Below are 26296 nucleotides of genomic sequence, written 5' to 3'. Positions count from 1 at the left end.
CCCATCAGCCTAACTAGCCTGATCTGCAAGGTCATGGAACGGATTATCATGGGCCTCATTAACAAGGACATTGGCAACCTCCAAACACTCTATCCTACACAGTTTGGCTTCGTCAAGGGGAGGTCATGTCTGTTAAATTTGGTTGACTTTTTGAGACAGTCATCAAAGCCATGGATGAGGGGAAGGCAGTGCACACCGCCTATCTTGACCTGGCCAGAGCCTTCGGCACTATTCCCCACTCAGGCATAATAGATAAACACTCTTAACTAGGCATAAATCTCTCAACTAGGCATAAATCTGTATGTTACCAGATGAGTAGCTAACTGGCTCACTGATAGAACCCATCTAGTCAAAATAGGGGAAGCCACCTCAAGCAGTAGACCTGTATCGAGTGGCGTAACCCAGGGTTCAGTCTTAGAACCTCTGTTATTTGGGATATACTTTTCTGAGGTGCAGGCCAAAACCAGTGGGCTATGGCTGACCAAGTTTGTAGATGACTGCAAGCTGGGTGCTGCCATCAATTTCCCTAGTGACGTTGACATTCTCCAAGAGGGTCTCACCCAAACAAATGACTGGTGCCAGAAACATGGCCTTGAGCTAAATACAAAAAAATGCATCATCATCCCCCTTGGGGAGAGTGACGTCCCCATAAATTATCACATTAATAACAATGTCCTAAGCATGCAGTCAGTCGTAAGGGATTTGGGCGCCCAGATTGATGGCAACCTAACTTTTGACCACCATGTTGCTTCCACTGTGTACATAAAGCTTTCTACATGACCCACCTCATAAGTAAGGGTATCTCATCCAGGGACAAGGCGGTAATAACATCCCTATATTCTTCCCTTATAAGGCCCATTATTAAGTACAACTCCCCATTCAGCATGTACCTCACAAAGCACATGCAGTAGCTGGAGAGACACGTTCCTCACCGGGAGAATCCAGGGCCTCAAAAATCTACCATACACAGGCTAAAAGCCTTATCCCTCTACTCTTTCATACATATTCTTCAGAGGTGACCTCTGTCTGGCATACAAAGCGATGTCGGACCCTGCCTTGATGCTGCATATCCGTCAGTCAAGCTCCACTTGTGTAACCCGTACATGTAGCCTCAACCTGGTCTGTGACATTAATAGGACTTGTTGGCGGGAGAGATTTGTGTTCCATAGACTCCCTCTCCACATAGAGTACCTCTTTACCCATTTTTAAGTGCAAACTGGATGGGAAATGGAAAACGCATCCCTGGGATTCCACCTGTCTTCCTGCCGGACAGGGGCATTGGGTGCTGATTTGGCTATATGTGGGCTAAACTCTTGGCTAGGCTTATAAGGGCCTCAGAGCCAATAGCCTAGTAACTTCCTATGATGTTACATTACCCTGTACATGCACATAAATTAGTTGTACAATCTGTGATGCACAGTACATATCTTCCAAGCAATGGATCTTACAAACATTCAAATGTCCTATTTCACATTGGTAACATCAGTCTTCTCTTGCTGTGGCCAGTGCTGTCTGGATTGTGTAACTAGATAAGTAGGAGGTCCAGTGGCTAATGTGGAAGACTTGTGTGTGAGTGAGGGTGTTTGTGTGCATGAGAATGTTTACAGTTAGGTCAGCAAAATCAACCTTTAGTCTGGATAAATGTTTTCAACTGCTAGATGACTTCAGCATCCCCTAAGCCCACATTTCACATCCACAACCTCTTTGCAACATAAGGGTTTAGCTATGCTTACAGTTTGTACTATGATTACAATTTTCTAGACATTACTTAAAGAAAACACTGCTTTTTTAGGTAATACTCCGTTCACAAATGTGTAATGTAATGCTTCAAATGAGTGCCTTCGATTGAAAAATATCCATTTAATGTTTTTCAAGGAGACATTTAAGTGGAGTAGGGGACAGATGTTTCCTTTTTCAAATGTCAGGTGTTTTGGTGCCTTCAGTAAGGGCACATGATTAAAAAATTGTATTGTCTGACTACATGCCTAGTTCAATACACTGATGAGGTCATTCTTTCACAAGTGAGTTGTCGCTATTTAAATGTCAAACGTCTCCTGTAGTGCTTGCATGCCTTACGCTGTTCTCTAGAATGTGTAAATAGATAAGATGTTCAAGTACAGCAGTGCTTAAATTTTACAAGTGCAACTGCCAATGAATTCATGATTGTTTTACACACTTGCAGTGGCAACATTTGCAACCTCAGATGGCTGTAAAACTAATGTTACCAGATACATCTTAGCAGTACACCGCTGATGTCATCCCTTTACAGACGCTGTGTTTCTCAGTTTTACTCCTTCTCCTGTGGTGATGGCTGCTGATAATGTGCTGTATGGATGGTGTAAGTGGATAGACAGGTGGATGGTTCAATTCCATCCCTGCTTCAGCAGGATGGCTGTGATTACTATTCTATACTGTTGGCCACCTCGCAATCACCTTTTATGTATACTTTTAATTATGTAATTGAATAACATGGCATCTGAAGTAGGAACTTCATTTGTCAGCAACCTTTGGGATACGGATCCGATCTCTGATCCGAGCCGGCAACTTCTACCACAGCATAGATCCGAGCTCCTAGCTCCTCCCTTTACCCATAATCCCCATGCGAACCCTGACTGACCCCAGATCTAGTTTGCCGCGCTTCAAGCTGCAAGCTGGATTTTCGAGCTCCTGCTATTTAGCTAAGTTTTGTGAGAAAAACATTCTATTTTTACTTCACTTTTCTTGTGTGAGAGAACGAGTGTTTAGGTATCCTATATATGTCTCTAGTTAACTTAATTTGTGTTTATTTTTCCTCCCTGCCCTCGCTGGTCGTAGTGTGTGTTTGTGGTGTGTGTAGGGGCCTAGTGAGTGTGTTTCTGTACTACTATGTCGGAGGCCCCTAAAGCCATCTTTTCAAAGTGCACCGAGTGTGGCCATAAGCTTTCACCGGTGGATGGCCACACCCGGTGCGTTAGGTGCCTTGGGGTTGAACACCTCTCCTCAGGATGCGCGATTTGTGCAGCGTTCAACCCCAGGGCACTTGAGGACTGGAGGTCGAAGCTGATTCTGGCGGGCCTTTTGCCCCCGGATTCGGCTCCGGCCTCCGGTGCTTCTGTGGCCGCTACCCAGCCCTTGGTGGTAGCCACCCCTGTCTCCCTCCCTCCGCTTCGGCACCGGAGGAGAGGGAGGCCGGGAAAGCCAAACGGAAGGAGAAGCACCATAAGCGGCGGGCCGAGGACTCCTTTTCAGCGCCGCCCGCCAAACTGGCTTCTCCATCCAGAGCTTCTGGATCGCCTCCTCCTTGGCTCCGGTCTTGTTTCTCACTGGGACTCTGGGAGGAGGGGACCCGGTCCCCGTCGAGGTTATCGAGGCGGCACTCTAGGTCTGCCTCGGTGACCTCTTCGAGGTCCACCTTTAGCATGTCAGATGCAGACATGGACCAGATGATGAGGAGGTTCATCCAGGCCCAGCTGCAGATGGGAGTGCTCTTTCCTCCCCCCTCCCCTCCGGGGGGGAGCTCGACCCCATTTTTTGCTCCAATCGCGCCTTCTCTGACCCGCTTTCCGGGTTCGGAGCATTCGGAGCTGAGCCGCGTCGGATCCGGGTGTGGGTCGGAGCCGATAGTACTGGTTACTTCGGCTCCGACTGGTCCCTTGAGCTTGTCGGATCTGACCTCTCGGAGCCGTGGACTGAGCTTCGGATCCGAGGGATTTGGTGTGACTTCGGCTCCGTCCCGGTCGGAGTACACCGGTCCTTTGGATCAGAGGGTCTCTGCCCCGGATCCGGTCCCCGCTTCGGATCCGAGTGGGAGTTGTCTCTCGGATCCTATCGAGAGTGGCTCCCCCTCTGCTTTCACGGTGGTGGAGAGGGCACTGTTGAGTGCATCCGGGCCTCTGGTCCTGGCTTCGGCTCCCCCCTGCACTCCCTTTCAGCTGGTTCAGGCTCCCATCACCTGGCCTTCGGGGCAGCCTGCTTCAGCGCCTCTGGGTGTTCCTTTGGAACGTGACATTGCTGGTGAGACTTCCTTGGACAGCCCCCCCCCGAGGAGGTTCCTCACAAAGCTAAGTGTAAGAGGAGACACGGGGACTCCCCTGAGTCCCTTACGGAAGATACGGACTTAGATGAAGGGAAAGGCTCCCCTAGGTCACCCCCCGAGGATGTCTCCTTTGGAGACATCATGGAAATGCTCAGGATTAGGGGAGGGTGGTCTGCCCCCAAGGCTTCCTCCGATGAGTCCGTATTCCTAGAGGTGTTCGAAGCAGGGTCATCTACCTCTTGGGTGTCCCCTCCCCCCAACCCCCTGGTGGACCTTATTTCCACCAGGGCTTGGAAGGAGCCAGACACTGTAGAGCCAGTCCCCAAGCGCCCAGATAGGATCCTGAGTCCCCCTGCAGAAAGAACCCACTGGAGCAGAGGTCCCCCCGTGGATGCCATGTTGGTGGCGGCGGCCACCAAGAGGGAGTTGGCTCAGGAGAGCTCCGCGGTCCACCCACCGAGCAAGGAGTCTCGGGCGATGGACCGCCTTGGGAAGCGGGTCTTCAGTTCAACAACGTTCTCCATGAGGGCACTGAATTATATGGCACATGTCATCCAGATGCAGCGAGATATAATAAAAGAATACGCTGCCCCCCCCCCCCCCCCGAGTCCATGTCGAAAGGGGACAAGCAGCTGTACTCCTCCCAAATTTCCACTCTACATTCAGTTTCCAACACCTCTGTGCGGCTCTTGTCTCACGTCACAGAAGGAGCCACTAGAGCTGGCTGAGACAGCCTGGTAATGAGGCGCCAAGCCTGGCTCCGACATTGTGACTTCTCGGAACCCTTTAAGGCATCATTCGCGAATGCCCCCTTTGATGGTTCTGCATTGTTTGGCAAAACCGTTCGCGACACTTTAGTCCAGAGTGAGAAAGATGGGAAGACGTTGTCTGCCGTCGGAGTCCGCTTCTCTGCTCCCCAGAGGTCCTTTTCCTAAGAACCAAAAGGGTCAGAAGATGTGGTTCCGGAAATCGCATCAGTCCCAGTCTGCTCCGGACAACCAGTCCTCTCGTGGCAGAGGAGGACAGGGAGGATGCCGTCCTAGAGGCAGAGGGGGTCCAAGAAATTTTGGATCCAGAGAACCCTTCTCTGAGAGGCACACGCAGAACTCCTGAGGGGTTGCCCGGCTGCTCCACTCTGGAGACAGTCGGGGGGTGTCTTTTGAGGCACCTAGCAATGTGGGAGTCCATAACAACAGATCGTTGGGTGCTTCGCATCATATCCAGAGGCTAACAAATTCCCTTTATTGTAACCCCCAAAACCAGAAGCCTCCCCGACGTACCACCCAATCGGAGGGAGGTGGCTGCTACAGAAATTCAGCAGCTTTTACAAAAAAAGAGCCATCCAACCCATCCCCTCGGATCAGCTCTGATCAGGGTTTTACTCCAGGTTCTTTCTGGTGCCAAAAAAGATGGGGGACTTGAGGTCCATCCTCGACCTCTCTCTCTTGAACCTGGCAGTACCCAAAGAAAAGTTCCGGATGGTCACGCTACAATCTATTCTCCCCCTGTTACGGGAGAACAACTGGATGTGCCCGATAGACCTAAAGGATGTGTACTACCACATTTTTGAGGACAGACATTCCAGGAGGTTCCTCCGCTTCCGGCTGAGAGCCAGTCACTTTCAGTTCAGGTCCCTCCCCTTAGGTCTCACCTCAGCCCCTAGGGTGTTCACCAAAGTCTTGGCGGTTATAGCGGCCCACCTGAGGCTTCAGGGAATTCAGGTCTTTCCGTACCTGGATGACTGGCTCCTCATTACCCCAACAAGGCATCTGCTCTGTTCAGGCAGGGATTATTTCCTCAATCTTGCTCCATGCCTAGGGTTGACTGTCAACATGGCCAAATCCTCTCTGGCTCCTACACAGGTAATAGATTTCATAGGGGCGAGATTGGATTCCAGACTAATGCTTGCCTTCCTGACTCCTGATCGGCTTCAGACCCTGAGGTTGCATGTTCAGGCCATTCTCCAACTTCCTGCTCCACTGGCGGAATTGATCCTGAGGGCTCTAGGGTCCATGGTGGCAGCAATTCCTCTGCTGCCCCTAGCCCGTCTAAATGAGGGTCCTGCAGTGGACCCTCCAGGTACAATGGTCCCTGTCTCGCAACCCCCTGTCCCATCCTATTCCCCTAAGCAGGGCTTGCAGAGGGTCACTCGTGTGGTGGCTCCAATCCCCGAGCCTTCACATGGGACGTCCATTCTCAATGCCTTCCCCCGTCACCACAGTGACCACGGACACCTCTCACCTGGGGTGGGGGGGGCATTATTCAGGCAGAACGGTCCAAGGCACGTGGAATGACACAGAGACCTCCTTGCATATCAGTGTCCTAGAGATGAGGGCGGTGCTTTTGACGTTGCAGGCACTTCACAGCCTTCTTCCGATTGGGACGATTGCGGTACAAACGGGCAACATGTCAGTTGTCTGGTACATCAACAAACAGTGGGGAACCAGGTCTTATCCTCTCTCTCGCGAGGCCATGAGAGTGTGGGAATGGGCGATATCCACCAACTGCTTTCTCATTGTAACGCACATTCCGGGACGGTCCAACATCCTAGCAGACAGGCTCAGTTGTTCGATTCTGACCCCATACGAATGGTCTCTCAATCCTCTAGTAGCAAAGCAAATATTTGCCCAATGGGGGCAACCCTGTTGCGATCTTTTTGCCTCTCCTTCAAATACCAAATGCAACAGTTACTTCGCTCTAATCCCCCCTCAGGGGGAGTCCCCGAGAGACTCTCTAGTACATGCTTGGCCTCCCGGTCTCCTTTACGCTTACTCTCCATTGCCCATGTTGCTAAAACTCTTACAGAAAGCCAGTCGGCTGGGGAGCAAAATGATCCTCATTGCCCCATTCTGGCCTCGTCAAACGTGGTTCCCGTACCTGTGGTCTCATTTGATTCATCCACCCTGGATTCTGGATCCCCTCCCGGATCTCATTACTCACCCTCTGGGTCTTCTGACCCCCAACCTGGTCAACCTCAAGCTGACTGCTTGGTTGCTCCAGTTCCACTCCTGATAAGGACTCCCGGAATCTCCTCATCAGTCAAAGCCATCCTAGTAGCAGCACATAAACCTTCCACCAGAACAGTCTATCGGAGTAAGTGGAAACGTTTCTCCAATTGGGCAGAGCACCATCACTTAGATCCTTTCACGGCGCCTCTTGCGTCGGTTTTGGATTTTCTAACTACCCTTTTTCATCAAGGGGCTAGCTGCTCTACAGTCAAGGTACAACTAGCAGCGATTTCGCATTATTATGTAGGGCATGAATCGGGCCCTCATTACTTCCAAGCTTTGTAAAGCTTTCCTCAAGGGTATCTTCCTTCTCAGACCTCCGGTCAGGGAGGTAGTACCCCCATGGGATTTATCTTTGATTCTGCAGGCCTTGACAAGCCCCCCTTTTGAGCCGGCGGCTACGGTTGATCTTAAATACCTCTCTTGGAAGACGGACTTCGTGGTGGCCATTACTTCAGCTAAAAGGGTCTCTGAGCTTCTGGCTCTCTGTGTTAAACCACCGTATTTAGCCTTCCATCAGGATAGAGTTTACCTCAGGATCAATCCGTCCTTTCTGCCTAAGGTATCTTCGGAAGCTAATATTAATCAATCCATTAATCTTCCCGTGTTCTTTCCCAACTACCAGAACAAAGGAGAGTGCAAACTGCATTCCTTGGATGTGCACAGACAAATTACCCTTTTATATTCATCAAACTGCTGGTCATAGGCAATCTGACCAGTTTGTCTCCTTTGCCAAAACAAATTTAGGCAAGTCAATTTCTAAAGTTACCCTGTCACGGTGGATAGCTAGTTGTATCCTCTTGGCATATCAGAGTTCGGGAAGGCCTGCACCTCAGGGAGTCCGAGCTCATTCTACTAGGGCCGTCGCTACTTCGGCAGCTTTTAAATCTAGGGTTCCCTTGGATGATATTTGTTCCGCAGCCACTTGGGCTTCATCTCATACCTTTATCAGCCATTACAAACTGGATGTTGTCTCCAGAGGTAGGGCGTCCTTTGGCCTCTGCAGTGCTCCAGAATATTCTTCCATAAAGGCCACCCTGGATTCAGGTAGCTGGGGACTCTGTCCCAAAGGTTGCTGACAAATGAAGTTCCTACTTCAGATTAAGAAGTTGTGTACTCACCATAACGTTCCATCTGAGTAGGTATCTTCATTTGTCTGCAACCATCCCCCCCCTCCTTCCCCCTGACCTATAGGATTATGTTTAGGATCTGTCTTAGATGAGCCCCTTCCAGGGCACAGTAACAATGGTTATATCAGGCAAACTTTATCTGAGGTCAGTCAGGGTTGGCAGGGGATTATGGGTAAAGGGAGGAGCTAGGAGCTCGGATCTATGCTGTGGTAGAAGTTGCCGGCTCGGATCCGAGATCGGATCCGTATCCCAAAGGTTGCAGACAAATGAAGATACCTACTCAGATGAAACGTTATGGTGAGTACATAACTTCTTAACTCTGACACCTAGCAAATCCTAACATCCAGAGGGAAAATACATTTTTGGCCACAGAATGATTACATGATGTTAACACTTGCAGTATATCACATTTGGAGTGCAAATTTACCTTTTTGTGTGACTCTGATATTGTGCTTTGTATACTGTGTAACTACATGTAGGATATTTGAAGTCAGCTGTGAGTGTGTCTTTCACCCTCGTACTGTGTATATATTTGTCAAAGACATATATGATGTGCAGCTATACAGTTTTATGTGCTTTGAACATTTTTAGCATAAACAGTGCTGATATCATCCATTTAACTGTGCACTGTTTTTGTACCTGAACATGTGTGACACTTGCAGTTCATGCACTAATGTTTAGCTTGTGTTAGTGGGTGGTTAGTTCATATCCATTCATTACTGCTCAGACTGAATTGTGCCTCTCTTATTGTGACTTTACATGTCTCTAACACTGTCAAGCACATTTGCTTTGTACACTTATAATTGTTCATCTCTCTTAGTAAAAGCTATGACAAGTTGTCACATAGCAATTCCTTTTACTCAGAATAATGATGATATGTGAGTACATTTTCCTTGCATAACCTATGTAAGGAGTGTTATCCTCTGGCATGAGAGAATGAGATGACATGCTGTCTGATTTAGTACAGCAGTTATGGACACGAGCATCCCTTGCAGCAATAACATGATTGCCTTTACAATGACAACTTCGCCATGGTATATCTGTACAATATTATGTATTTTCTGTTGTCAAATGTTCATATGTTCAACATCCACATTCATTGCCTGTTGACATTGTTGGGCTTTATACTGTAATGTATAAGTGACATCCACCATAGCTATACTGTCTTCATTTACACTGTGAGGGCCCTCCACCATCTTTTTCTTCTCAGAGATTGTTTACTACACATACATCTAAAGTAATAATTTAGAATAGGTGGGTTGTCATAATAGTGTTAAGACTTCCACTGTGGCATTTTGTGGTTCATCCACGTCATTAGGCATAGCTTGCTGTTCAGTTCCTGACAGGGGCAACATATGACTGTACCAATGTTACATAAACACCATTGTATCTGGTCATTCATTTCCATTTTTATGGTGGACAAGATATATCATTACAGATTATGACAACATGGCAGCAAAATGCGTATTCAGGGCACGTCCTGACAAGTGCTCATCCTGATGTCATCATTTCATAGGTACTGTATGTCTCAGTTAAGTACTGGCTTGCATAGCATACCTACACAGGCTGTCATTCAATTCTGGGACAGTGTGTGTCCTACACAATGGAAACAGCTTCCTTGTCAAAGCAGCAGTCACATTGCAACACTCACTGTTGTGTGGACAGTAACGGGTGTAGCTGATTTCCAGTATTGTGAATAAATCTGATTGTTCTTACTGTAGTCATACCTCCTGTCTTAATGCACACACTGAATTAATTTATTTGTAATGGCCTCCATTGCTATCTAATATGGTACATGCAGCCAATACAGAGGTCTGGAGAGACCTTCATATTAATAGGCAGGGGTTTGAATCTGGTAACTTTTGTCTGTCCGACTAATGTGTCAGACAACAGTGGTTTACACACACGCACAGTATTTATGGCACATTCAGATGGCCAAATTTTTCATGCCTGTTTTACCAGGTAGGCCATCCATACTCCTTATATGATAGGAAAGTGCTGCAAAAAACCCTTCAAGGGTATTCTTCATGATATGACGGATATGTGCATTTCTGTGGCAACCTTGCTTATTATGCAGTTTTTCTGACATCTGTTCTTGCATGTGTTCAAAAATGACCTCATGTGAATATTTTTGATCTCATTCATTGCTCATACGCATTCCTGTTCACAAGGTAGCTATGCTCCATATTGCATATCTTCATCTGGACATGTGCTTAACACTGCAGTTGTTTTTGTCTCACTATACAGCTTAATGGCAGATGAGTGATTCCATAAATGTTTCGTACTGTATTGCATGCTGCCAGACCATCAGAAACTGTGATTGGTCTTGTGATGCAATGCTTTCTATTGTGCTGCTGCTGTTGAGTTGCTGTTCCTTTAATTCATTGTCAGCATGCTCGGTGTTATAATGTCAGAGCTGTCTGCAAATCAGCCATGGCAAAACTGGATTCATGACATGTCATCTGCTCTGTCTTGTCATTTTTCACTTATGTATGTTGTTATATTGCTGTCTACATAGCTATACAACACTTGCTACTCTATTACATGCTTATGTTTGATGAACCCCTTTATTATTGGTGCCTCTATCATTTTTTGCAAAAATATGTCCATTTCTGATTTACCCAACATTACAGCTGTACGATCTTTGTACTTGCTGAGGTGGAAAATACAGTGGTGGTGTCAGTTTTCCATGCATAAATTTTCTGTATATATATCTAATGTGAAATAACTGCATTATAGGCATTCATCCTATAAAAGTATCTTCTGTCCTTGCCAACTGTTAAGTTGAGTCAGCATGTAATTAACATGTATATCACATTTTCACTCCTCTTTGTTACACTGGAGGTTGATGTCCCTATCACATCTTTTATTAGCATGTCCATTTTTATTTATGTACATAACTGTGGGATTGTCATTGATGTTGATTGTTTACATCAGTATTACCGGATTTATGTCTGAAATGCTTTTATACTTTTGTCACATTTGCTTGTGGGATATGAGTACACTTTATACATATTTAGCCAAAAGAAGAAGTATAAATCCACAAGAAACAAAACAGGGACTCAACCAGCTATGCTTTAATTAAAAGGCAGAAATGAATAAAAACATCAGAGCTCTTGAGTTAAAACAACTTTCAGTGCTAAAACAAAATAACAATTCTGCATTTAATCAATTTATACTAGTAGCCAACATCTTCCAATAAATTATTTATCCAATTTTTAATTAACTTAATTAGCAGTTGTAATTAAGATCTTAATAAAGCAAAACACAACAACACAACAAGCACTGTAAATATGATGAATTAAAGAAATTCTCTTGAATTTCAAAACAGGTTTAATACTAAGATTCAAATTTAATCCAGATGGTTTATCTGCTCTAAAGTAGTTGATCCACTTGTATTTCGACATTTCAGTCTTAGTACTTAAATCTCCATCTGTTAAGTTAATGCGTATCTTCTGTATAACCCTAAATTTAAAACTATCATCATTGCCCATGGTCATAATATGTTTAAACAATGCTTTACTACCCACTTCTCTTCTTATTTCTAATAAGTGATTGTATTCTTTCTTTAGATTCTGATTAGTTTAGCTATATAGAAATGTGCACATTTTACAGTAAACTCTCAGCTAATCAGAACTCAAGCAACCAGCACTCTCAAGCAACTGGCAAAAACAGTTGAAATACAGTACAGTTTTCATGTGTTGCACTTTGTCCCCCCCCCCCGGAAACATACCTTACGTTTTTAGAGTTTTAAAAAGGAAGATAGGAATAAATTTCCTTGCTCCCCAACCTGAGAACAAGTCAAACCAAACAAATAGTATAGGGTACAGTATTAGGCCTATTTGTAATAGTAGCTCTCAAACAACCAGCAACTGCAACTTCATTTTATCTGCAACCTGTGGGTATTTGGATCCATATCAGATCCGAGCCGGCAACTTTACAAGCATCTGCTCCAAACTCCAAGCTCCTCCCCCTTACCCATAACCCATCACCATCTCCTGTCTTCCCCCAGGTCTCATTTGCCGCTTCGTGCATCAGCATCATGGTCTCTGTAGCTCTTGCCAGAGAGTTTTTCTCATTAGTTCCCTTTCCTCCCCCTAAACACTTGTTCGTCAGTTACAAAAAAAAAGTTTAGTTTTGCAAGTTAGTTATTGTATAGGCCCTTCCCTTCCCTATAGAGTGTGCGTGGTCAATAGTGTGTTGGGGTTTGTTTAGGTGTGGCTGCTTTTATGTGAAAATGTCAGAACAGCCGAAATCTACTTTAAAAAAATGCACAGTATGTGGCCTTAAGCTTTCACCGGTGGATGGTCACAATCTGTGTGTTTGCCAGGCCGTAGCCCATTTATCCGCCCAGGGCAGTGTGTGTGCTGGATTCAGTCCGAGGGCCCTGAAAAACAGGAAGGCCAAACTGGCGGCTAAAGGGCTGCTCCCAGCTTCCACTTTGAACACTTCAGCCTCTGCTTCTGCAACTTCCACCCAACCCCCCCCCCCCCTCAGGCTGGGAGTCACCCTCCCGCAAGACCTGCAAAAGGGAGAGACAAAAGACATAAAGATACAGACAGGAGAGACAGAGAAGAAAGGGGATAGGTCCTGTAAACTGTCTCCAGATCGGGAGTCCTTCCCTAGCCCGCCTTCCAAGGTATCGAGACCTGTCTCTCCTCGGTTCCACTCCCCCAGATTCTCCCCAGAGCCGATGAAAGCCTTCCGAGCCAAGGCCTTCCTTCAGATCGTCCCAGCGACCAGACAGATCTGAGTCTGTCGCTTCCTCACGCTCAACTCTGAGTCTCTCTGAAATGGATATGGACAGGATGATGAGATTTATTCGGACCCAAATCCAGATGGGAGTCTTACCAGGCCCCTGTCCCTCTGGAGGGGGGAACTCCATGCCCTTCTTTAATCTGATTTCTCCTTCCCCGATCCGGCCTGTGGTTTCATAATCTATGGATCCGAGGATCTTCGGAGCTGGGGATTCGGCACTGATGGTTCCTCCAACCTCGACTCCAGCAATTACCTTGACTTCCTCAGATCCAACCAGTTTGGATCCGAGCAGCTCTCTGGACCAAGGACAGGGAGTCGGACCCGAGGGGATGGAGGTGTCTTCGCCTCCAACTTTGTGTGATCCGAGCCATTCCTTCGCAGGTCTGGCTACCCTAGCCTCGGCCCCAAACCTCATGGTGAACCCGGGGAGAGCTTCCTCCTTGAGTGCTAAGGAGGTGCGCTCTCCATCTGTGTTCGACGTGGTGGAGAGGGTTCTCTCCCAAGGATCGAGACCCCAGACTATTTCCTTGGATTCCACCCAGACTCCCTTGGATTCGGTTACGACTCCCTTCAGCTTGTCTCAGTGACAGCCCGTGCTAGAGGAGCCCTAGGTGGTTTCCCTGGAGGAACCTTCCCGCAGCTCGAGCCCTCTTCAGAGAGTCCCGCTGAAGAGGGTCCTCGTAAGCACACGTGCAAAAGGAGGCACTTGGACTCACCTGAGTCCCTTACAGAAGACCCTGATTTAGATGGAGAAGGTTCCCCCAGGTCACCTCCCAAGGATGTCTCCTTTGGAGGCATCATGGAGATCCTCCACCAGAGGGGAGGTTGGTCAGCCCCAAAACCTTCTACGGATGAATCTGTGTTCCTGGAGGCTTTTGGCATGGGTCCATCTAAGTCCTGAGTGTCCCTGCCAGCGGATCTCTTAGTGGATCTTATTACCACGTGGGCATGGAAGGAGCCTGACACCATAGAGCCAATACCTAAACACCCGGACATGATTCTTTCTCCACCCTCGGCAGACAGGCATGGTATAAGGGATCCCCTGTGGATGCTATGGTGGTTGCAGCAGCCACCAAGAGGGAACTGGCTCAGGAAAGTTCCTCGGTCCACCCTCCAGACAAGGAGTCCAGGATGTTGGATTGATTTGGGAAGTGAGTGTATTCTTCAGCGACATTTTCCATCCAAGCGCTAAACTACTTGGCACACATTATATGACTGCAATGAGACCTAGTCAAAGAATTAGCTGGGTCCCCCCAGAGTCTTTGTCGCAGGAGGACAAGCGTCTGTTCTCCGTGAAAATGTTGACTCTAAAGTCAGTATCAAACACGTCCATTCGCCTCCTTTCCCATGCTACGGAAGGAGCAGCTAGGGCGGCTTGGACCTGCGTAGCTATGAGGCAACAAGCTTTGCTCAGACTGTGTCAGTTTGCGGACCCCTTCAAGGCATCTTTGACGAATGCTTCCTTCGATGGTTCTTCTCTTTTTGGGAAGACTGTACATGACACCCTTGTCCAGAGTGAAAAAGATGGGAAGACCTTGTCTGCCATTGGAATCGGCTTCTCTAGTCCTCAAAGATCCTTTTCCAGGAATCTGGGCAAAAGAAGATGTGGTTCCGGAAATCAGTTTTCCCGGGGCTGTTAGGACAACTCCTCCCCTAGAGGCAGAGGGGGACATGATGGATGCCATCCCAGAGGCAGAGGGGGTCCGAGGAACATTGGGTCTAGGGAACCCTTCTCGGACAGGCCTGCACAGCAGCCCTGAGGGGTTGCCCGACTGTCCTACTCTGAAGGCATTCGGGGGAAGATTATCATTGCACCTAATGGCGTGAGAGTCAATAACTGCAGATTGTTGGGTGCTTCAAATAATATCCAGAGGTTATACCATCCCGTTTCTTGCCTTCCAATCCAACCAAAGTACCTCCCAGATGTCCCACCCGCTCAAAGGGAGACAGCAGCACTAGAGGTTTCCAAACTGCTGCAAAAATGAGCCATCAAACCGGTCCCTCCCGATCAATCCGGGTCAGGTTTTTACTCCAGGTTCTATTTAGTACCAAACAAGACTGGGGACCTCAGACCCATTTTGGACCGGTCACCCTTAAACCTGGCTGTCGCCAAACAGAAATTCTGGATGGTCACCCTGCAGTCCATTCTATCTTATCTTTGAGAATGCAACTGGATGTGCTTGATAGACCTCCAGGACACTTACTACTATATCAAGATTCACAGAAGCTCCAGGAGATTCCTTCACTTCCGGCTTGGAGCCAGTCATTTCCAGTTAAGAGCCCTACCCTTCGGTCACACCACAGCCCCCAGGGTGTTTACCAAGGTAATGGCAGTCGTAGTGGCTCACCTGAGGCTTCAGAGGATTCAGATATTCCCTTACTTAGACGATTGGCTCCTCATTGCTTCCACCAAGTGCCTTATTTGCCAAGCCAGAGACTCCTTCCTTCATCTTGCAGACCTGCTAGGGATTACTGTCAATGTTTCCAAGTCCCTCTTGGTCCCAGTACAGATCCTGGACTTTATCGGGGCATGGCTGGACACCCTTCAACTGAAAGCCTTTCTAACTCCAGACAGGGTCCAGAGTCTATGGGCTCATGTAACAATAATTCTTGGCCCCAGGTTACCGAAGGTGGGCGACGTTCTCAGAGCCCTGGGCTCTATGGCTGCAGCAATCTCTATCCTCCCCTGTGCGCGTCTTCACTTGTGTGTTCTACAATGGACTAGAGCCGTACAGTGGTCTTGGCTAGACCTCTCCATGGAATACCCAATTCAAATCTGCAAAGCCTGCAGGGCGTCACTCCTCTGGTAGGTCCAATCCCCGGAGATCGCAGCGAGGTGCCCATTTGTTTCACCCACAGCCCAAGCCACAGTGACCACGGATGCCTCCCAGCTCAGGTGGGGGGGGGGGCATTATCTGGGGAGGACAGTCCAAGGCACATGGTCCCAGATCGAGACGAGATTGCACATCAGTGTTCTGGAGATGAGAACAGTGCTTTTAGCATTGCAAGCCTTCCACACTGTCCTTCCTCCAGGGACTGTTGCAATTCAGTCAGACAACATGTCTGTTGTCTGGTACATCAACAAACAGGGAGGAACTAGATCTTACTCTCTGCGTCGTGAGACCATGAGAGTGTGGGAGTGGGCGATCTCCATCAGTCTGTTTCTGATTGCAACACACATCCCGGGACTCTCCAACATTTTAGCGGACAGATTGAGTCGGGCTGTTTTAATGCCATACGAGTGATCTCTGAAACAGTCAATAGCAGAGGAGATCTTCCTTGCGTGGGGACAGCCTTGCTGCTGTCTCTTTGCATCTCATTCCAACGTGAAGTGCAACAAGTTCTTCGCTCTGTTTCCCTCACCAGGGGATCCCCCCCTGAGACGCTCTAGTCCATGCTTGACCTCCCAGGTTACTCCTATCCCCTGTTACCACTCATTCCGAAGTTTCTTCAGAAAGCTTGCTGACTGGGGTGCAAGGTGATCCTCATTGCCCCCTTCTGGCCTCCAGTGTGGTTCCCCTTCCTCTGGTCTCGTGTTCTAGCTCCTCCTTGGATTTTGGATCCCTGCCCGAATCTAATTTCTCATCCCTCTGGCACCTGTCTGCCCAGCCTGGACAGCCTCAAGCGGACAGCTTGGTTGCTCCAGTTCCCTTGTTTGCCAGGACTCCCGGTATTTCGACTTCAGTGAAAACTATTCTGGTGGCGGCTCATAAGGCTTCCACTAGGAAGATTTACTGCAGTAAATGGAAACAATTCTCTATTTGGGCTTCTCAGAGAAACCTGGATCCTTTTACAGCCACTGTCTCTGCAATGTTGATTTCTTAGCCAGCATTATTCAGCAAGGGGCTAGTTCTTCCACTGTGAAAGTGCAACTGGCACCTATGTCAAATTTCCATGTTGGCGAAAACAGGAATGCCCTGGCCTCTTCTAGACAGTGTAAGGCTTTTCTTAAAGGCACCTTTCTTTTGCGTCCTCCAATTAAGAACTCTATTCGTCCTTGGGACCTTACCTTGGTTCTCCAGGCTTTAGTTGCTCCCCCCTTTGAACCTTCAGAATTAATAAATTTGAAGTTCTTATCCTGGAAGACATCCTTCCTAGTGGCAATTACATCAGCTAGGAAGATTTCTGAGCTTCAGGCCTTGTCTGCTGTGCCCACTTACCCGATCTTCCATAAGGATAGGGTTTCTTTCTGTACAAACTCTTCTTTCTTACCAAAAGTGGCTTCTGAATCAAACATTAATCAAACCATTGACCTGCCTGTTTTCTTTCCAAATTTTCAGAACAAGGGTGAATATAAACTGCATTTGCTAGATGTTCATAGGCAACTTCAATTTTATTTACATAGAACAAAGCCCTTCCGTAAGTCTGACCAGTTATTTGTATCTTTTTCTAAGCCCTTTTTGGGTAAAGCCATCTCCAAGGTTTCCTTAGCTAGATGGATTACACTATGTATTTTGCACATTTACAAAGACAAAAGTTTGCCTTCATCTGGTCCTGTTAAAGCTCATTATACCAGATCTATGGCAACATCTGCTGCTTTTTGGTCTAGGTTCTCATTGAATGACATTTGTGCAGTAGCAACTTGGGCAAACTCACATACGTTCATTTCTCATAGGTTGGATTTGATCTCCAGAGGGAGAGCGTTCTTTGGCTCTGCGGTGCTCAGGAATATTGTTCCATGAGGGCCTTCCAGGAGTTTGAGTAGCTGGGGACTCTGTCCCACAGGCTGCAGATAAAATGAAGTTAACTACTTTAGATAAAGAAGTTTATGTATTCACCATAAAGTTCCCTCTGAGTAGTCATACTTCATTTTTCTGCAACCTTCCCACCCTCCTTCCCCCGAACCTTCTCATGTGATATTCATGTGTGGTTTATTCTAAGTTGAGTTACTGATTGGTTTGAGTTGCGGCAAACTCGATCTGAGGGAAGGCAGGAGATGGTGATGGGTTATGGGTAAGGGGGAGGAGCTTGGCGCTCTGAGCAGATGCTTGTAAAGTTGCCGGCTCAGATCCAGTATGGATCAGAGTACCCATAGGTTGCAGAAAAATGAAGTATAACTACTCAGATGGAATGTTGTGGTGAGTACATGACGTCTTTTTATCCGGCAACTACCAGTCCCCTTGGGTGCTAGTTAACTGAGAGTTTACTGTATACAATTTGCTAAATAAATTATATTTTCAGTAAAGCATGTAGCAAGAACTGTAAAATTAAAAATATGGTTAGTTATGGGATGTATAAAAGTAGTTTCAACATTAATGCTACTACAGACCACAATTATGTCACAGAATAGTTCCCTTAGTATTAATTTTATATACATGGGGTTCATCAAATCTTTATAGCATAACTGTGATTTCAAATTTCTCTCCTTACTAAAAGTAAAAGATAGTTTAGCACTTATTTTCTTAATGTTGGGATTAGACTGTAGTCTCCCCCAGTTCTTATACATTACATTTTTAATCATTGAACTACGCCTGTTATACTTCATTATATATCTAACTGAACTGTCAATATATTTACTATGCATCTTTAGTTCTATCTGTAAGCAATCGATCATAGCCCCTTGCTTAAAATCATTAGACATATTGGATAGTTCAGATAAGACATGTTCAGTATTAGTATTAAGTCTACTAGCTCTAACAAACTGACTTTTAGTAACACTTCTAAATTCATACCTAGGATGCATGCTATCATAATGTAGAAACCTAGTAGTTTGGTACCATTATACATAAGAAGAATGTTCAATCTTGCTCTCATTATGTAGCAAAGTCACATCCAAAAAATCAGTTTCTTTATTAGAATATTTCAAATAAAAAACAAGAAAGTCTGTGGTATTTTGTAATTCTGCAATAAATTATTCTAATTCAGCAACATTGCCTGCCTAACAGAATATCATCAGCAAAACAGACATAATAGGTTCCTAGATTAGTACTAGGCTAACTGCGCTTGCGAGCCATTTTAAGCCTAGCCAATTATCCCTTGTGAGACTTGAACCCTGCACCTTGTGTTTGTAAGGCAAACACCTTAACCATTAGGCCACCCTCCCATCAAATAATCAGCCCTTGCAAGTCATGAACCCAGGACCCTGCACACCATAGCCACAGCAATTTACCACTAAGCCATCTGAGCTGTAGATAATTTAAACACAGATTTCTAAAAGTAGGCACAGGGTTATCCTTATAGATGTATTTCTCTTCCCAATTGGCAAGAACAAGGTTTGCATAATTATTAGCAACCCCCAGGTGCTGATGGAAGAATTCCTTAAATATAACATTTTATTGGTCAGAACAATATCAAGCATTCTGCATAATAATTCAATCTTAATTCCTGTCAATTTACTATGAGAGCTTACAAATTCTGTTATAGATTGAATTCCATACTTGTTCGGGAATTACTGTAAATAAAGACTCTATGTCTAAGGTCACAAAAATAAAATTATTATGTTGACAAGTAGTATACCATCTATAGAAGGAGCTAAGAAAGTCATTGGTGACCTTAATATAACTATCGAATAAGAAAGGAGATAAATGCTTTTCTACATATTTATAAACGGCTGTAGTGGGCCATCTGTTGCCAGAAAGTTTAGGTCTCATTGATAGAATTTGAGCATTCTTATGGATTGTAGGCAGTCCATAAATTGCTGGTATAACTTGTTTGGCCATATAAAGATAATTATATGTTTCTGGTGTAATGGAACATTCTATAATCAAATCATGTAATTGAGCCTTAACATAAAAAAAAACTATTAACTTGCATCTTATTTATCTTTCTAAAAGTATCATGGTCAGATAACTCATACATCCAAGAATAATATTTTAATATTTATATTTTAATCTTTGTCCATAATCAGTTTTTCTGCCCTTCTCAGCTTGTTTGATTATTAGTATTACTGTGAAGATTGTACAGCGTTCCTTCTCTTCTAGAGTCTAATTATAATATTTATCACACTGTGTATCAAAAAAAGATTTTATAAAACTCATCCTTGCACATCATAAAAAACTTTCACTGTGTGTGTGTGTGGGTGTGTGTGTGTGTGTGTGTGTGTGTGTGTGTGTGTGTGTGTGTGTGTGTGTGTGTGTGTGTGTAGACACAAACTCTTCCTTTTTAGTTGGTTATTATCGTTCAACTCATTTTTATATATCCTTTTCAGTTCAATATTTCTTGTAAAGAGTCTCAGTTCTGTTAAACAGTCATTAATGTTACCTTCAATAGAAGGGGTAAATGTCAGTCCTTTATCTAACTATTTCTTTTCATTATGAGAAAGTGGGTACTTAGATGGATTATGAACAGTTAGACCAACTGCTATTTTATCAGTACTTTGCTTCTGGTCACTGGCCTTACCTTTGTAGGGGTCTGTAGTCTCACCTGTGTCTGCATGAGTAGTAGTTGTTGTTCTTCATGGTAAGGTTCCATCCTCACACTTGCTTTTGAACTTGAATGGGCAACTGGAGACACATTTTCAGGGATGCTAAAAAAATTATTAGCTTTGTTAGAAACCAAACTGGTTTCTCCATTAGGTGACGCCGAACATTCAGTTCTAATGGTATCACTAGTCAGTGTCTTATTACTGACTTTGTCACCTTACCATTGTTCTTAGTATTTCTGTTCCATCTAATATAAATAAAAATATGCAAGTCATGAACTGATTCTCTGCACTTTAAAGAACTCAAGATGTAGAAGTATCCCTAGCGGTTGAGTCTGTGTTAACAGTGGAGGAGTTAGTTGCTGTTGACGTCAGAGGTTTGAATTCCTTCAGCCAGTAGAAAATGTGCTGATACTTAAAGTCATGCACATCTCTGTCCACCTTCTGTTTCTTAAGAGCAATAAGCTTTTGTTCAAATACCTTAATTATTTCAAGCATATTACCATATTCATTGGAAACGAGCTGGAAATGTGTAAAGTACGCTATTTTATCCTCAGTTGTTTCAGTTTCTGTATTCAAAAAATAATTATTCATTAAGCGCATATAGTCAGCACTTAATTTAAGATTCAGCTCTTGCCAGGTTTTAAGTTGATCTTGATAAGCGTTACAGTAGGTTTGCGTTTTAGTAATGCAAAGTCTACGAGGGGCAATTCCCATCTCTAAATATGCATTAAATGCCAGCTGTTGCCACTAGAGTCTTTTAAATTGCTGGACTTTAGACTCCAGATTACGTATAAGTTTTATTATCTCTATCCGTTCTTGGCTAAGCAGGGTAGCATCTCTATGTACTTCAGTATAGCCAAAGTTTTGAATAAGGAATGGATTATTTCTCACCATGAGCAGGCTTTGCAGTGAAGTGCTTGCCAGTACAGTTCTTTGAACCATTTCAGTACAGTAGAGAGTAGATTATCCAAACTAATTGGGACCTAGGTTAATTTGGATAATCAAACCTGCATTGAAGCAGATAAAAAAACTTCTAAATCCTTTTTTCTGCACATAGGGAATGCACTTTTTAACCATTCAGTGATTCCAGTGGGCGATAAAGAATATATTTTACAAGAGGACTACAAGCTCAAAAAACATGCCCAAGCGAATACGTATAACATTTACATATTCCAAGTTTATGATTTTTCCAACATAAAAACTTTGGAAGACTGTGTTAGGATAATTGACGTTTCAAATAATCTAAATTCTGATAATCGACTCTATACTGTAGAACAACCGGGCTGTGCATCCATAGGGCTGGCACAAAAGCTAGACGTGTCACTAGGATCGTACAAAATCCAATGTAAAACGAAACTCTCCAACATTTGGGACATGTTGAAGTACAAATCCACAAGAAACAAAACAGGGACTCGACCATTTATGCTTCAGTTTAAAAGGCAGAAATTAATAAAAACAGCAGAGCTTTTGAGTTAAAACAGCATTTTTTTTCAATGCTACAACAAAATAGTAATTCTGCATTTAATTAGTTATACTAGTAGCCAGCATCTTCTAATCATCAAGTGTTTAACTTAATTAGTAGCTGTAATTAAGATCTTAAAACAAAATACAACAACATAACAAGGCCGGTAAACAGGATGAATTAAAGAAATTCTCTCGAATTTTCAAATCTGGTTTAATGCTAGTTTTTGCATTTAATCTGGGAGGTTTATCTGTCATAAAGAAGTTGATCAACCTGCATTCCGTCTTTTCAGTGTTGGCACTTAAATCTGAACCTGTTAAGTTAATATGCATCTTCTGTGTAACCCTAAATTTAAAACTATGATCTTTGCCCATGGTCATAACATGTTTAAATAGTGCATTACTATCTACTTCTCTTGTTTCCGATGTGTGATTGTATTCTTGCCTTTAGTTTCTGTTTGCTAAATAAACTACATTTTCAGTAGAGCATGTAGCAAAAACTGTAAAATTTAAAAATATGTTTAGATATGGGATCTATAAAGGTAGTCTCAACATAGAAATATTACTAAAAGCCCGTTCGTTAGAGGTAGTAGACTTAATATTAATATTAAAATGTTTTATCTGAACTATCCAATGTGTCTAATGATTTTCAAGCAAGGGGCTATGATAAATTGCTTAACGGTGGAACTAAAGAAAATGTACTTGCAGAACATGACACCTTTGCTAAACCACTATTTTCTGATAGAAGCTATGTGCCCATGGGTAATAAGTATATTGACAATTCAGTTGGATATAAAATGAAGTATAACAGGCATAGTTAAATGATTAAAAATGTAATCTGTAATAACTGGGGATATTTCAGTCTAATCCCGATACTAAGAAAATAATAGGTGCTAAACCATCTTTTGCTCATGGCAACTTAAAACTCTCTAGCTTCTCTTACTCCACGTATCTGTGCTCTCTGGCTCAGATCCAAAGATAGTAACAAGGAGAGAAATTTGAAATCACACTTGTGCTATAAAGATTTGATGTTTGATGAATCCCATGTATATAAAATGAATACAAAGGGAACTGTTCCATGTCATAATTGCTTTGTTTGTAGTAGCATTAATGCTGAGACTACTTTTATACATCCAATAGCTAAACATATTTTTAATTTATTTACATTGTTTGCCACGTGCTCTACTGAAGATATAGTTTATTTAGCAAACTATAAAATTTGAACATTTCTATATTTGTAAAGCTAGTCAGAAACTAAAGGAAAGAATACAATCACACTTATCAGAAATAAGAAGAGAAGTGGATGTTAACGCACTATTTAAACATATTATGACCATGGGCAAAGACCGTAGTTTCAAAATTAGGGTTATACAGACGATAAATATTAAGTTAAGGTGGAGATTCAAGTACTAAGACTGAAATGGCAGACTGCAGGTGGATCGACTACTTTAGGGCAGATAAACCACCTGGAGTAAATGTGAAAACTAGTATTAATCATTAAAATTGATTAAATGGAGAATTGTTTTGTTTTTGTATTGAAAAAGTTGTTTTAACTCATTTCTGCCTTTGAATTAAAGCATAGATGTCAGAGTCCATGTTTTTCTTGTGGATTTGTACTTTAAAATTTGGGACGTATTTGGACACTTGGAGAGTTTTGTGTTGCATATTCAGTATAACACAATTTATTGTACCAGTTTCCTTATTCTGTATTCTTTCAATGTACTAGTCCTTAATATGTATGGGCTACAACGCAGGTTGTTATGTGAGCATTGCTTGTATGCGAGCCGTATTGTTTACTTTCTGTGCTTGTGCTTACAAGCACCTTTCCATGGCTGTAAACACTATTGCTGGCCATTAAAAGGTGCTTGCAAATGTGTAGGCATGATGTACAGCATGCATATTTGATTAGCACTCCTACTCATTGTCCTAATGTACTTGCATCATGTCGGAGTAGCATGACACCTAATACAAAAAGAAAATAAAGAGTGCACCATCAGCTGAAATACAAACTTGTCAGCAAATAACTCCAAATGACAGTCTATTGAGAGAAAGCTTCGTTTATTCCAAACAAACAGGAGCTGCAGCAAGTCATAAAAGTTAGCGCTTTCGCGTTGACACCCAACGCTTCTTCAGACATAAAAAACAAGTAAAACTAGCTCCTTTTAAACACATGATCACATGATGTCATAATTAATTTAATTTAATTTAAAGGGACAAACATTCATAGAAAAAAGTATTATTTAAAATCATATGTTGTTGACATCCTGTACTAAAAACATTCGGCAATTCACAACCAAGACTATTAGCATTATGGCAGAAATGCAACCTTGACACCAGCTTTTCTTATTTGAGTATTCTGATTGAACACTATGATCTTTCCATCAATGAATTAAAGACTGACATTATCAGTATATACACTGAGTTAAGTGGGAAGCTGAACAGTGAACAGCGTGACATTGTGCTTGGTGATTTGAAACAAATGCTATCTTCCCTTGATTTAAAGTGCTTGCGTGACAAGAAACGCAAGCTACAGAGAGATTTTTTAGATTTTAGACATTCCAGGGTGTTCTCATGGCCGAGAGAGAACCACGCTTCCAGACCCAATCCTATCAGTGGTCCATCCATATCTTCACATCCGCCTTCTGCTTCACCTGAAGAGCTATGCGTAACTCAGCTGGTTATTCCTCCTTCACTGACGTCATTGGAAGAAGCCACTGTATCGGAGTTTCCAGTTTCTGCTCCTCCGGACGATGTTAGAGAACCTACTGATTGTTTGAATCAAGGCGTACCACCACGTCCATGCATCATTACAACGCAAGCACTCATTCATCCTGATCCTGGTTCCGTCCTAGTGCCACGTCCAGAGCAACCTGCATCTGTTAGACCGAAACTAAATGAGTCACGTAACAAACAGCTTACCATTGACTCCTTTGTCACTCCACATGAAGAGGAGCTCTTCGCACTGGGGGAGGGCCTTCCTTCTTTCCCTTACCTTTCAGACCCCAGGAGAAAAGGACTTGGTCACGTTAATGAGAACCAACAAGAGAAAATTAGGTGGAAGAGGAAACACCACACACCAAGAAAGTATGGCGACAGAAAACCTAAGTGGTAACTTTTACCTCCTGTAACTAGTGACTCAGATTGTTTAGTGGTTAATATTTCCAAATATAGTTTGAGTGAATTTGAATTGTCTATTCTCAATAAGGGTTTAGGATTTATTCCTCCCATGGCAATGATGTCACTGACATCGCCGTGGATGTGAAAATGTTTACCAGAAATCTAGCACTTAAACTATTATATGATAATAATGATGAAGCAATGCATAAACATACTGCCTTTAAAAGCCTTCCACTTTCATTCCTCCTTCATCCGCTATTAGAAGCCTTTGAGCAAGCGGTAGAGGATGATTTATTCAAGCTGTATAATGATAGTCAAGCTAAACCACATTTTGTGAATCTGACTAAACAAGAGAAACAAGCCTTAGATGACCTAAGAAGGAATGATAGAATTGTTATTAGACAAGCAGACAAGGGTGGAGCCGTCGTTGTTATGGACAACTCCACCTATAGCGATAAAATGATAGCAATGTTATCTGATGCAGATACCTATTTACCTATCTCTGCACACAGTTTAAATAATACCATTAAAAATGTTCATGCCATGCTATACGATTTATTACTGACTAGTGTCATTGATAATGGTTTATATGTGTATTTTGTAGTTGATAAGCCTCTAGTACCATCTTTTAGAGGCCTCCCCAAAATACACAAAAATGTTACTGACCCACCCTTGCGACCAATAGTATCCAGCAGGGGCTGGCTCACAGAGCCGCTATCGATTTATTTGGATAAAATTTTGAAACCAGTAGTTCTGAATACTAAGCACATTTTGAAAGACACTACAAAAAAAATTTTTTAGAGAATTTAGCGACATTTGTACAGTCTTTTCCTATCGATGATACGTGCATATTAGTAACCTTGGATGTCAAGTCCCTTTTTACTTCAATACCTAACAATATAGGTTTGGAATACATGAGAGATTTCTTGACGAAGAGTGATTTGACAACGCATATGGTTGATAGATGTGTGTCCTTACTTGAGATCGTTCTTGAAAACAATGTGTTATGTTATGGGAGCTCTTATTACCTACAAACCAAAGGCGTAGCGATGGGCACTCCATGTGCCAACGCTTACGCCAATTTGGTGCTGGCACAATGGGAACAGCTGTTTGTGTTTAATCAGGACTCTGCTTTTCTTGACTCATTACTATTCTATAATAGATTTGTGGACGATGTCATTTTATTGTGGGGAGGAACAACTGAACACCTTTTAGAATTTGTATGCTATCTCAATGGAACAACTGACTTTCTGAGTTTTGATTCTACTTATTCTCTTGAACATATAGACTTCCTAGATGTGAGTATAGTTAGGACAAGTCATGGTTTTGAAACAGAACTGTTCAGGAAGAGTTGTTGGAGGAATAATCTACTTCATAGAAACATCATGCATCCCCAGCACATATATAGGAACATTGTTCAGAATCAGGTCACCAGAGTCTCTAG

The 26296-nt window shown here is 43.7% G+C and overlaps 1 protein-coding gene across 1 annotated transcript in view; it reads right to left on the bottom strand.

Moving 5' to 3' along the window:
- LOC122810606 (SAP domain containing ribonucleoprotein) overlaps positions 1-20321 on the bottom strand; it is a 1802793-nt gene extending 1782472 nt beyond the window's left edge. Inside the window, exon 1 of the mRNA XM_044082182.1 lies at positions 20250-20321. Coding sequence (XP_043938117.1) covers positions 20250-20321 — 72 coding nt within the window. The remainder of the gene's footprint in view (positions 1-20249) is intronic.
- Positions 20322-26296: the final 5975 nt, after the last annotated feature.

The sequence above is a fragment of the Protopterus annectens genome, chromosome 9.part0 (genome assembly GCF_019279795.1).
Source record: "Protopterus annectens isolate FY-2018-M chromosome 9.part0, PAN1.0, whole genome shotgun sequence".
NCBI lineage: Eukaryota > Metazoa > Chordata > Ceratodontiformes > Protopteridae > Protopterus > Protopterus annectens.
Note: the sequence above shows the minus strand (reverse complement) of the source record. Positions and strands in the feature narration are given on the sequence as shown.